General features: G+C 33.1%; 1 protein-coding gene across 1 annotated transcript; it reads right to left on the bottom strand.

Annotated features, from left to right (window-relative positions):
- Nucleotides 1-7,332: 7,332 nt before the first annotated feature.
- On the bottom strand, nucleotides 7,333-9,707 carry LOC134264710 (uncharacterized). The gene is made up of 5 exons (XM_062746976.1): nucleotides 9,075-9,707; nucleotides 8,666-8,958; nucleotides 8,335-8,345; nucleotides 7,959-8,139; nucleotides 7,333-7,730 (listed from the first exon to the last, which is right to left on the bottom strand). The coding sequence occupies exons 1-5, from the start codon at nucleotides 9,662-9,664 to the stop codon at nucleotides 7,333-7,335; spliced, it is 1,473 nt and encodes a 490-aa protein (XP_062602960.1). The 5' UTR covers nucleotides 9,665-9,707.
- Between the last annotated feature and the right edge of the window lie 4,892 nt (nucleotides 9,708-14,599).

Below are 14,599 nucleotides of genomic sequence, written 5' to 3'. Positions count from 1 at the left end.
CAAAAGGCTCATTCGAGATTCGAGGTTCGAAATTCGAGATTCGAAATTCGAGTTTCGAGATTCAAAATCCAGATTAACCAATCAAATGCGGGTTCAACATTGATTACTCCCCTGTGTTATGTTTAATCTATCAATAAATCGTTTAATATATTTATAACAAATGAGTCATTTGAATAAATTACAATGCAAGAAAGAGTGTTATATATATTAGAAAGAAAGTTAAATAATCATTTGATTTTTGGTCAGCAAGATATGCTTCAATTTATATTATGACTTCTTAAATATTAAATAGAATACATAATCAGGAATATTATATATTTTTGCATTGTCTACTATATATAAAGGATTGTTGACATAATAATAAAGTTATAAATAGTGACCAAAGATTAACAAAATCCTTGTAGCCTTGATAAATAAAAACCGAGTATATTTTAGTCTTTGACCATAACGCTACGGTCAGAGACTAAAATATAAAACCATAACGCTATAGTTCTGCAGCTAATTTAGACTAATCTACTGTTTGATATGATAAAATGAATGCTGCATTTATTCTAATTCATATTTGCAATCTGTATTGTATATATAATTGTTAATTAGTTCAAGAAATCAAAGCCTTAGATGAAGATAAGTAATTGAAAACTTTATTTTAATGTATTCCCTCTATTAGGAAAACGAGCGCGGTTTTTATTTATCAAGGCTACCTTGCCTTTCAAATTTTTAAAGTAACATTTTCAGTGTCGGAAAAAATTGGCAGGTGTTGCCGGTAGGGGTGGGGATTTTGTTAATCTTTAGACATTATTTATAACTGTATTATTATGTCAGCAACCCTTTATATACAGTAGACAATGCAAAAATATATATATTCCTGATATATGTATTCTATTTAATATTTAAAAAGTCATAATATAAATTGAAGTATATCTTGCTGATCAAAAATCAAATGATTATTTAACTTTCCTTCTAATATATATAACACTCTTTCTTGTATTGTAATTTAATCAAATGACTCATTTGTTATAAATATATTAAACGATTTATTGATAGATAAAACATAATAAAGGGAAGTAATCAAATGTTGAACCCGCATTTGATTAGTTAATCTGGATTTTGAATCTCGAAACTCGAATTTCGAATCTCGTATTTCGAACCTCGAATCTCGAATGAGCCTTTTGATTGGTTAATCTGGATCTTGAATCTCGAAACTCGAATTTCGAATCTCGAATTTTGAATCTCGTATTTCGAAACTTGAATCTCGAATGAGCCTTCTGGGCTTTCGTATAAATCCGATGTGTTTTCGATTATAACATTTTTTATAGTGCATATACATATAATGGAATAATGTTTTTTTTTAAGACAAAGTGTTGCAGAGTATAAATATACAAAATATATACTGAAACAGAGTTGAACTAGCAATTATGGTCCACCGGGGTCCTAAAACCACAAAAAGTCCAAACACTCCCCAGTGGACGATGCTACTTGAGACTGTTCTCTCGAAGTAGCTGCCTAATTAAAAAAAAAACAAAAAACATGTATACATCATATTCTTAATGTTTCTGCAAATTTTGAAAAAATATGTTTATCACAATTCATAAGACGTAATACAGAAGAATATTGAATAAGTGCATTTTTGACATATTTTAACAAATCTATTTCAGTTTCTTTCAGAGATTCAATTCTACAGTACATTTTGTATTTATATATTTTATACGCTATAAAAGATATTAATAAATTCAAAGATTCAACCTTATCGTTCTTTTCTAGATAAAAGCCAAGAACGATGTGTTTCCATTTTATATCAATAGTTAAAAAAGTTCCTAATTTTTTCCAAATCTTTTCAACTATTTTACATTCAAAAAGTAAATGTTTTGTGGTTTCAGTTGTTTTGCATAAATTACAGTTGTCCCCCTTGTCCTTTATCCATTTACTTAAATAGGTATTGTTGCAGAGAATATTATGAAGCATTTTATAATTAAATTCAGCGACTTTGTTGTCATTTATATCTTTGATTTTTCTCACGTATATATTTTGCCATAGATTTGAGTCGTTTGCAGGAATTGAAAACTCTTGAGAAAGTTTAATTTGATAACACGGTTTAACGAATTTTTTATGTATCAAAATTTTATAAAAAAAATTGGCATTTCTTACCATTTAGATTTGAATCCCCTGTTGCAAAATGAAATCTCATTTCATTCTTTATGTTTAAATATTTGGCATTAGATAAGTCACATTTTTTACACAATGGTTTAATTGCTGATAATAAAGTTTTATATTCACAAAGCCAGTTCGACTTTCTTTTAATAACAGTGGAAAGCATTTGTAGTGTTTTTATGTTTCCGTTATCATCTATTAAATCTTTTGAATAGAGAATATTACTGTTGACCCAGTTGTTGAAAAATAATGTTTCTCCTTTTATTTTGATATTATTGTTATTCCAAATGGGTTGTTTTAAAATATCATTAGGTGACGTATTTTCGAAGTTACACATTTTTTTACATTCGTTAAATGAGATTAGAATTTGTTTGTAGAAAAGCGGAAGCTTGCCTATTCTGTCAAGCGCTTTTAAACTAGTTTCAGAAAATTGTAAGACGTAATTCAGATTTAAATTCGATTTTTTCAAAAAACTCTCAAAGATTTCAAATATAGTGCCCTTAGAAGATATCAGTCGCGGTATCCACGCTGCTTTCAGAGCCTTGAACTTGCATTCAATATCTGTAATTGATAAACCTCCGTCAGTTAAATCGCCGATCAGTGTATTTCGTTTGATTCTTTCCGATTTGTCCCATAAGAAATTTAATAAAAGTCTTTGGACCTTACAGATATATTCTTTATTTGGTATACACAATATAGATGCAACATAAACTAGTTTTGAAATTGCTAATGTTTTGATTATACACGATTTACCAAAAACCGTTAATTTTCTACGCTTCCAAGATTCAAATAACTTTTCAATGTCGTGGTAGATTTTCATCCAATTTTTATTGTAGCATTCTTCTTTATCGTGTGTGTCCTATATAAATACCTAGACATCTTATTTCTTTATTTGTTGCTTTAATACCGTTGATTTCATCATACATATCTTTGAGCCCCCCTAACAGGATACATTCCGTCTTGTTTATGTTGATTTTTGATCCGGCGTGATCGCAAAACTCGTTTATAATTTTCAAACTAAAATCGAGAGATTTCTTGTCATTCAGAGCAACTGTTAGGTCATCTGCATGTTGTATATTAATAATTTCTTTATCATTTATACTAATTCCTGATATATTTGGTTCGTTTTTGATTTTTATGGATAAAATTTCAGCTACAAATAAGTATAGTAAAGCTGATATTGGACATCCTTGTCGGATTCCTCTCGTCATATTACATGTTTTAGATAACCATCCGTTATTTTTTATTTTGAATTTAGGGTTTTTATATAATATCTCTACCCATGTAATAAATTGATCGCCAATATTAAATTTTTTTAATGTTTCAAGAAGAAAGTTCCATTCTACGGAATCGAAAGCGTTTTCAAAGTCGAGAAATAATCATATGCAGTCTCTCTTCTCGGAATTACAATATTCAAAAATATCTAAGATTAGCCGAGCATTTTTACCCATGTATCTGCCTTTAACATAAGCCGTTTGATTTTTATTGATTGTATATGATAATATATTTTGTAACCTTTTAGCTAAAACACAAGCTATGATTTTATAATCAGTGTTTGTTAAGCTAATTGGTCTATAATTTTTTAACAATTGTTTTTCGCCTTTCTTGTGTATTAAAGATATCACAGACAACTTTTGAGATTCAGACATTTCTTTTTGTTTAAAGATTTCTTTAAGTGCGTCATAAAAAATGGGCCCTATAATGTTCCAAAAACATTGGTAGAATTCACATGGTATACCATCTAAGCCAGGAGACTTTTCTCCTTTCATTTCAAGTACGGCATTTTTGCATTCATCAAGTGTAGGGAATTCATCTAACATTAATTTGTCCTTCTCGTTCAGCATTGGTACTTCAATATTGCTTAGATAACTCGAAATCTTAGCGGTTGGAATATTTGTAGTTTTAAACAGATTCGTATAATAATTATTCATTTCTCCGATTAATGAATTTGTAGTGTTTATTAAATCGCCAGTAGGCGTTTTAAGTTCTTTAATTACATTAGACGTTTGATTTTGTTTTTCAAGATTTAAAAAATATTTTGTATTTTTTTCACCGCTCTCTATCCATTTTGCTTTTGATCTTATTTGTGCCCCTTTTATTTTTTTGTCATAAAGTTCATTTAAATTTGTGTAGAGTGCCTTAAGTTTTCTATTATTTATATTGTTACACTGGCTATTTTCCATATTTTCTATCTCTTTTTCAATAAGGGCTATTTTTCCTCTCATATTCTTTCGTTTATTTTTTGCGAAAAATATTGAAAATTCTTTAACTTAACGTTTAAAAAGTTCCCATTTGTCGATCGGATTTTGTACATTATCTACTTTATTAACTAAATTTGCAATATTTTCCTTGTATTCCTTATTCTGTAAATATGAAACATTTAATTTCCAATAATTCGGACCTCTTGAATTTTTCTGGATACTAAAATACATTTTTAAATATCTATGATCACTCATTCTTGTGCCTCGGAAATGAGTACCTGGTAACTTTCTCACTATAATTTTACCTACTTGAAAACAGAAATTATTATTCATAAAAATATAGTCTATTCTACTAAAAGGGATATCTTGGGCATTACACCACGTTTCGCCTTTCAAATCAGGGTGTTCTCTATTCCAGACATCTACCATATCAAGCTGCTTTAATAGGTTAATCAGATAATTTTTACTTTTGTCTTGTTTGTCATTGAGTCGACAATTAAAATCTCCACATAGAATTACGTTTTCATTTAAACAATTTTTGGTAATAAATGTATGTACTCTTTTGAAAAAATCAACTCTTTTGTTGATGTCGTTAGGTGCGTATATATTTACAATTGTAAAAATTTCATTATCATATTCAACATTTAACAACATTTTTCTACCATCCATTGATTTTTTCACATTCAGTATTTCGATACTTAAATTCTTCTTAAAAAATATTGAAACGCCTTTACTATGTGACGAATCGCTGTATGAATGAAAACTTTTCCCATGCCATCCGGCATTATATTTATGTTCATTTTTTTCAATAAAATGTGTCTCTTGTAATAAAATAACATCAAATTGAGATAATTTAAGCCATTCATATAATTTTTGACGTTTTTCATCAGAATTAAGCCCCCTTACATTAACTGATATAATTTGTAGTTTGTCCATAGTATCGATGTTCTAGGTTAATGAAATATAATATGGTAGTAAAATATTTAAGTATAAACATACCGGCATCATAGTCATGAGTTTGAATTCAAAAGAAGCAGTCTATTGGAGCATTACGTTTCCTCTTCTCCGTCCGTCTCGGATGAGATATCACTTCCGGATGCAGAATCGTGTTCCTGCTGACGGGCGCGCATTTCACTAATCATCACTGATATGTCGCGCTGTTTGCTGCTCTGTTTTGAGTTTTGCTTCTGTTGAGGACTGCTCCATTGATCGCTTTTTTTGCGCTTACGGATCTTTTTTGCGAGTTTGCTGAGTATTTGCCCCAATAGGTTTTTACCCGGCCACGCTTGCTGCTTGGTATTTTCTGTTCCTGTCTTGTTAAGCCCGGTCCCCCAGGTGTGTTGTATGTAGATTCGGCTAGAATCACGTTTTTTTTGACCGATCGTAGTTTTTCTCGGAACTGCTGAACTTGAGCGCACTTATTATCGATAACTTCGGCCATGACGGCTTCACTTGTAGAAGACCACTGATCGTTGATCCTGACCTTGTGACCGAGACGTTTGGCAGAGAGAGCATCATCCGCTTCTAAGATGTTTTTGGCTGCATCGAGGTCGCCACACCGTGTTGCCTTAGCATATTGGTAGGCATGCTCAGCCGATTTGTGACGAAACCCGTAAAGGTTGATTTCGCAGGGGAAGAAATTTGATAGCACATTATCTTCTCCATTGAATGCGATCACATTTTGCTGAGGCTCGTAGAATCTGCATTTAGGTTCTCCAGGTGAATGATCTGGCTCCAAACACACCTTGCATTTAGGTTCGTTTTTACAGTTGCCCCTGGTGTGATCCGTGCCCCAGCAGTTGGTGCACACAAGTTTCCTTTCATGTTTTGGTTGCCCATAGTGAAAGATGAGACATCTTAGCCCCGCGCAGTACTGTACTCTAGCAAGAGATGTTCCCGGAGGGAGGGGTGCTACGTAAACGAAGCGGTTTCCATTCAATACACTCGTCATTCTCTTTGTGACTGGGTGCCTGATTTTTTCATAAAGAATCTTGTTTTTTAGATCTAGTTTTAGCTTTTCTATAAGCTCCATCACAGAAGTATCAGATGCCGAAAGCGGTAACCCACATATTTTGATTTTCAAAGTTTTTTCGTTCGGATTATGGTTTCCGGAGGAATACGGATTTGTTTCGAAAAAGGACAGGGATATATTGTTGATCTCGCATCCCTCTGAAAGAAGCGTGTCCCTGCTTTCTTTGTCTTTAAGATAAAAACGCCACAAGTTTCTGTCAAGCTGTAAGCAATGTAGGGAATTGCCCACTTTAGCCATAACGCTTTCCATAAGATCAAAGTCTGTGATCCGATCTTTGTCTTTGCATTGAATATCTGAATCCGTTAGATATAACGGTTTAATCGTTGGTTCTGAGAGCTGCTCAGCCATGACGGTACTCGTAGTCGTACAGGTAGCTAACATATAATACAGGTAGTGCAGGTGAGTAGGTATTCACCCGAATTCACGGATTGTAAATAATCAAATCAAAAATCCATCAAAAGTCCAAAATTAAACATCCAGAAAAAAATAAACATATATACATAATCAGGAAAGATTCCTGACACATATCCAATGAAAATGAATAATCCAAACTCAGTAGATATGCGAAAATTGTCAGAAGACTCAAGAGCTCGGTACAACACGTCTACCTTGTCCTGCGTCACGTGACATCCATCATAACGCTCTGATTTAAAAAATCAGTTTTAGAATGCATAATCAGAGAATGAAGATCTGAAATAACAAAAAACGGTAGATTAACGTTCAGTTTATGAGAAGCAAGATGCTTTCAAATAGTGCAGGTTTTGGCTCAGGTCATATTGAAAGCTCTCAAATTTAAATGAATCATACTGTTGATACAGAAACAGCAAGGCAGGTGCCAAACATGGTGTATAATTGTATTTCTTTTCAATTGTTTTATTAAAAGTTCAGAAGCTACAAATCATTTTGAAATTCAAAAAGCCATAATTTCATGGCAAAAATATAAAATTTGCATCAATTTAAAATTGTACTATCTGTTTCACAAAATTCAATCTTTGAAGTTGTTTTCAACGCACCGCCGACTAATTTCAGCAAAACAGTATTGCTTATAGATTTTCCAATTCCATTTGTAACTTCTAGTCGATAATACACTTTGTCAACATCAGATGCCTTTGTTATTACTAAAATAGGTTTCTCTGGATCAAAAGTGCTTCCAAAATATCGGGCGTCATCGATGTCAACGGTCATAAAATTATCAGGATTTTGATCTCTGCTTTTTTGCCAAATTGCTTTTATCGGAGAAGGACAAGACTTGACAGTAGCAACAATTGTGACTTGATCACCAAATGAAGCCGTCAGTATCTGGCAATTTTCAACAGTAAGATCTTTGCCAATTTTTACAAATGGAGCATCTGGAAAAAAAGGATAATTTATAAGTTAACAAGTTGTTTTTTCTTTCATTTTCATCTCCTGAGATAAATATCGATACTTAATATGAAACTTTAAAAAGTCAGATAACTACCAATGACAAAAAATATCTAATTTAAATCTTATTTTGACATAAATAATGTTACTAATTTGTTTGCTTTAATGATATATAAACATGTAGGTATTAAGTAGAAAGTGTGTATTTACAATACCTAGACAAACAGCCTTCGAAACTGATCCTACAGCATTGGAAACTTCACACATGTATTTACCTCTGTCGTTCTCTGATGGAGAAAGGATTTTCAGATACCTGTCCGTAACATTGCCTCCTATGTATTTTTTAAATTTTGTCATAAAACGTTTTCCATCTTTGCTCCACTCAATTTTAATAAACTAGGAATTAATTTTCCAGCTTCACAGTTATAAAAAATGGTAATACTGTCTATTCCTGACGTTGCCTGGACTATCTCTAGGTTTGGTAGATCTATAGAATAATAGTTTTACGATTTAATACAGCAAATTTTTATGATATTTATCAGAAATGATGTGGCGGATACAAATAAAATATATTCCAGTTTCCGAAAATACTAGTATAATGCCTACGGGATAACAATAAGGAAAACTGTTGGGAAAAAACTTCAATGTCTTCACTGTCTTTTCATACCATACAAATAGACCAAACGGGTCCAAAAATATAAGATGTTTCGTGATAAAGAATGTTAAAATGTTTGAAATGCAATAAAATGAATGGACATTGAATGATTTACTTAATTAAGCCGTTTTATAGCATTAACAGTTAACATCAGTTAACTGTAAAGTGCTAATGTTTTAATCATCATGTTCAGATTGGATAAAATTGTTCAATTAGTTTGGCTGATGATAGAACAACAAAAAGGAAGTAAAGTAATGTGCTTTGTACCTCCTATGACTTCTAGGAAAAGTGTGTTACTTTCAATTTTAACATGTCTTTTGTCTATTTCTCGTAGAATCACAGCCTGATATTCACCCTGGTCTTCTTTCTCAATCTTATTTATCACAAGTCTTCTACTAGTACTCCCACTGTACTTTTCCTTGCTAATGTCAATCTTCTTTGTTGTGTCCCCTCTCACTTTCACCCATTTAATTGGCCAGTTATCGGTGTCAAGAAAATTTTCTGTCACAGCTTCAAAGCATGCCTTTTCTTCACAAAGAATTTTCTTCTTTCCATTTATGCTAATCATTGGAATATCTAAGTAAAAATTTTCAAAAATAAGATCAATATACAGTCAAATTTAGACACTAGAACATAAATAATGTAATCCTTACCCGTTATTTTTTATTGCTTCCACAAAATCATCATTCCTTCCAAAAGTAATTTGTATTTTTCCATAGCATCTCGACCAAAATCAGATCTTTCAATATTTGCGAGCTTCTCTTCATAATTAACCTTATACCCAAGTAACGTCACAAACTTCTGTGCTCTGTGAATATTTCCTTTCAGATCATTCCAGCGTTGCAGGAACACAGGATCAGGAACTTCTGAAGATTCTACATGCGCAAACATATCATTTCTGAATATTCTAAGACGCTCAATGTCATCTCCTATTTTTGTATCCGTACTTTCCGGCATCTTTCCCCATCCCTTTGTTGGTTTTAAGTTTGGACAGAGATTTCGTATCAGTGTATAAAGTAACGAGACATCAAATTGATCATAGTTAGGAATCTGAGGCGGGGAAAGGCTACAAAGTCTCAGCTGCTCAGGCCTCAATTTGTGTCTGCCAGTTGTGAGTTCTGAACATGAATTGATGACGTAGTAGAGATCTGTTGGTTTGATTTGACTTTCAAAAATATCCTTAAACATTAGTTTTATCTCGTCCACGCAGACTATTCCAAGTTGTACAAAATTCTGTTGATGCTTTGACAAAAGTTTGGAGGCCATGATTATCTTCTATCTACTTGCATATTTATGGTCTAAATAGTAATGTCCCTGAAAAATTTCATAAAACTATCAAAAAAATATCAAGGAGAAGACACTTCCTGTGTCTTTCAACTCGGAAATTAAATATATCAATGATACTGTAAACCAACTTTTATTCGCGACTACTTTATTTCGCGATTTACCATGGGTAAACTAGTTCACGACGATTAATTTTCGCGATCATGCCTATCTATAGGTTCTCTTGTTTGTAGACACATAGACTATAATGACCGGTTCGCGGCAAGAAATATTCGCGATGACGAGGCTCTCGCGAAGTTCGCGAAAATTTCTCGCACGCGAATAAAAGTTGGTTTACAGTATGTTATTAATTAACATGATGATTATATATATCCCAACATACTTTAAATCAATGATAGGGATTTCAGTAAACTCAACTCGTTTAAAGGGACATGGGCACAGCTTAAACCGATTTTTTAAAACAAGAGGCCCATGGGCCACATCGCTCACCTGAGAAGCTTTGACCATTCTGTTCTTTACCAGATTTCCCCCTTGTTATACATAATGCATCCCCACCCTACCCCACTGATCATAATTTAGACATTTTGAAATCTACACTACCCCATGATCCTTCCATGGGCACATATGTTTCAGCTTTTTTTGGCCCAGTGGTTCCTGAGAAGAAGATTTTCAAAGATTTTTCCTATATATTTCTATATAAAATTTTGATTCCCCATTGTGGCCCCGCCCTTCCCCTGGGGGTCATTATTTGAACAATTTAGAATCTACACTACACCAGGATGCTTCCACATAAGTTTCAGCTTTTCTGGCCCAGTGGTTCTTGAGAAGAAGATTTTCAAAGATTTTTCCTATATATTTCTATATAAAACTTTGATTCCCTATTGTGGCCCCACCCTTCCCCCGGGGGTCATTATTTGAACAATTTAGAATCTACACTATACCAGGATGCTTCCACATAAGATTCAGCTTTTCTGGCCCAGTGGTTCTTGAGAAGTAGATTTTCAAAGATTTTTCCTATATATTTCAATATAAAACTTTGATTCCCCATTGTGGCCCCGCCCTTCCCCCCGGGGGTCATGATTTGAACAATTTAGAATCTACACTACCCGAGAATGCTTCCACATAAGTTTCAGCTTTACTGGCCCAGTGGTTCTTGAAAAGAAGATTTTTTTAATGACCCAACCCTATTTTTGTCTTTTCTTGATTATCTCCCCTTGCGAGGGGATATGTCCCTTCATTTTAACAATTTAAATTCCCCTTCACCCAAGGATGCTTTGTACCAAGTTTGGACGGACAGACGGACAGACAGACGGACGGACGACGGACAAAATGTGATCAGAAAAGCTCACTTGAGCCTTCGGCTCAGGTGAGGTAAAAATCATTGAAATGTTTACAATTCACTAACTAAGGCATCATCTAATGATCAGCAAAAACAACATTATTCGTTAATTAACAAACGAGATACAGAACTGAAAATTCCTCATAATACAGAACTGGGAGTTCTTCATAATGTAAACAAGGTTCGTGCCTTCTTTTTTGTTTACAGATAGAAAATTTTCACAAAATGAAATTCAGCAAATCACTGGAAACCATTTAATCGTATTAAGAATTAAATTCTTTATTGAAATGATCTGCCTTGAACGAAGATATATTGGTATATTAACCAATAATCAAAACATGACATGGACCCTGTTTACATAACGAAGTTTTAGAGCTCTAAATCTGTTTTGTATCTCGACAACAGCCATTTAAATTTTTTATGCACATTAGATAGACCGTAATTAAATATTTGTAAAATTGGAAAAAATGAATTTGAAATATATATTTAGCTGAAACTGTGTAGATGTCCCTTTAAGGTCGACAGGAGATTTTGACACTTCCTAGGCACCTGATTCTTCAAAGTTTTATTATTTGTTTAGAATTTTTAGGTCACCTGAGTAAACTCAGGTGACCTATTGCTATCTGTTTTCGTCCGCCGTCGTGCGTCGTCCGTCGTCCGTCGTGCGTTAACATTTGAACATTTTCAGCTTCTTCTCTGCAACCACTGAACCAATTTCAACCAAATTTGACACAAAGCATCTTTGGGTGAAGGGGGACAAAAATTGTGAATTTCATGATCCCTGCCCCCCTGGGGCCTGAGGGGTGGGGCCAAAACCACTAAAATTAATGCAATCTTTAAAAATCTTCTTCTTTACTCCTGGACATCAAGCAGGCAAACTGTTTGCATGATTGTAATCAGCAATGAGTCCTCTACCAAAATTGTGAAATTCATGGCCCTGGGATCAGGGGTTCTAGTGCTAGGGCGGGGCTAAATAAGTAGGTAGTGAAAATGCAATATTTCTTTGAAAATCTTCTTCTCTGCTCCTGGGTATTAAATAAACCAACTAAGTACATAGTTATGATGAGCAAGAGTGCCTCTACCAAAATTGTGAAATTCATGGCATTGGGGTCAGGGGTTCTGGTGTTAGGGCAGGGCTCTATTGATTATATAGTGAAAATACATGAATTCTTTGAAAATCTTCTTCTCTGCTCCTGGGTATTAAATAAACTAACTAAGTACATAGTTATGATGTGCAAGAGTGCCTCTACCAAAATTGTGAATTTTATGGCCCCAGGGTCAGGGGTTCTTGTTTTAGTGTGGGGCTCTAATGATTATATAGTGAAATGCATGTATTCTTTGAACATCTTATCCTTTGCTCCTGGTTAATATACTAATGATCTAATTACATATTTAAGGGCAGGATTTATTTCATTTTCAGTTTTACAAACCCTCCGCTCAAGGTTTTGAATTTTCAGAAAAAAATTAATTTTTTTTCTTTCTGATGTCAAATATGAATCGGGATCGAGATTTCAGATTTAGGAACTCGCACTTCCGGTTTTAAGATGGAACGGCGGGTAAATAAAGCTAGATGATAGATCTGAGAATATAACTTGGTTTAGTGTAAAATTCATCGATACGAGTGCCATTCAAAACGTTTCACCCGTTCAAAGGACAAATAAAATGCTGACGACTTTGTTGCACAATGAGATGCTGGTGAGATAATTATGTATTCGTTTCAAAAGTATCTGTAAATTATGTTCCTCCCCCAGGTTTTAAACTGCCCGTGGTAGCTATTGCATATTGCCAGGGACATTGTTTAGGTCTCTGTTATAGCTTACAGTCTAAGCATCATTCTTCAGCAAAGGGTTGCTTATGCATCAGATGTAATGAATAAAACTATGGGAGAAGTTAAGTCCATTTGAGGAAGAAATACACAATAACCTGAAGAAATAAAAAAAATTCAACTATTAAAAGGCAAGAATATACAAATATATACAGGCATGTAGTATCATTTGTATAAGCCAGAAAAATTATTTTACACTTAACTTAATTGAAAAAATGTTCACCCTACTCCCCAATACTCCTTGTCTGTTTTATGATAGGAATTATAATTTTAGGCAACAAGTAAATTTTAGAACAATGTCTATACATTTACCTAACACATATTTAAAAAATGAAGATATATTGAAAGACTTTTAAAGAATTGATTTTTTAAAATATATTTTGACCAACATCACAAAATTTATATAACTGACCCAAACTGGCAGATGATGAAATAAGCAATTAAATGTTCTACTTTCCTATTTGTAAGCATTATGTGTCCAGTGGTAAGGAGCCTATTAGAATAGCATAAAAAAAGAATGTACAAATGTTAATAATTGATTTATCAAAAAAAATTTTTATTTCCTTCTTCTTCAGGACTTTTTTATTCTCATTTCATAACTAAACCTAAACATAGAAAAAAAATGCTGGCCTTATAATGAAGAAAGGGGCCTCTTTCAAAATAGATAATTTCAGGGCCGCTGGGTCAGGGGTACCAGGGGGGTACTTTGACTAAAAATAAATTAATGCTTTGAAATCTGCCCTTTGATAATCAATGGTGCCTCCTTCAAAATTTGTGAATTTTATGGCTTTGGATTAAAACACGAACCAAATACAATCGCTGGAAAGTTGTTACATGATACTCAGGTGACCTATAAGGCCCGTGGGCCTCTTGTTAAAATACATCAATGTTTGTTATTCTTGCCTTTTTCATTGAAGTCCATAAAGATTTTTTTCATATTTTTGATATATTTTTATCTGTTTTTGAAGTAACTCTTTTTTGAAAATTGAATGCAAGAAATAAGTCTGCAAAATAACGGGTAGAATGGTTAACTATGGAAATTCCAACTGATCGTTGGAGGACTTGATCTACAAGAATATTGTCAATCAGAAATTTAAGTATCTTTTAAGTATCAACTTCAAAGTACTTATGTTAACAATCAGAATATGTTTTAACAAAACAATTTTGCAAATGAGCAATGGCAAGGTAAGTCAATTTCACAAACTCTATATTTGTTTTAGAATTAAACTGCAACTTTTATCGATGTTGAGTAAGAATCGACCTTTAGTTGATTTTAATAGACTTTAGGAATCCAGATTTGGATGGTTAGTTAAAAGTCATTTTGCTTCTTGGTAACATTAAACTTTTTATAGATGACATATGACTTTATATTATTTCCTATGAAGAAAAGGAATGTATGTGTATAAATAAGACTGGAGTACCAGTTGCAGAATAAAATCCTTGTTCTTCTGAGAAACGATATCGATTAAAATAATGAGTCAAACATACAAAGGCGATATTATCTATTTTGTCAACTGGGACAAATACATATTTTTTTTATAACTGTTCCAATTTTTTTCTTAGATTTTCAACGATTCTAAACAAAAGATAGATGATTTTTGATTATGATCTTTAGCCGATTTATTCGAGATAATTTACAAATATTAAAACTGCGATCTATTCCCCGAATGTATGTAATGGATATATGCCGAATACTGTTCTATATGTAAAATTATCAGACTGTCGGATAATTTTACATATAGAATAGTATGAG

Source organism: Saccostrea cucullata, unplaced genomic scaffold (genome assembly GCF_032062105.1).
Source record: "Saccostrea cucullata isolate Sc308-1 unplaced genomic scaffold, CSIRO_AGI_Scuc_v1 ctg17568, whole genome shotgun sequence".
NCBI classification, from domain to species: Eukaryota; Metazoa; Mollusca; class Bivalvia; order Ostreida; family Ostreidae; genus Saccostrea; species Saccostrea cuccullata.
Note: the sequence above shows the minus strand (reverse complement) of the source record. Positions and strands in the feature narration are given on the sequence as shown.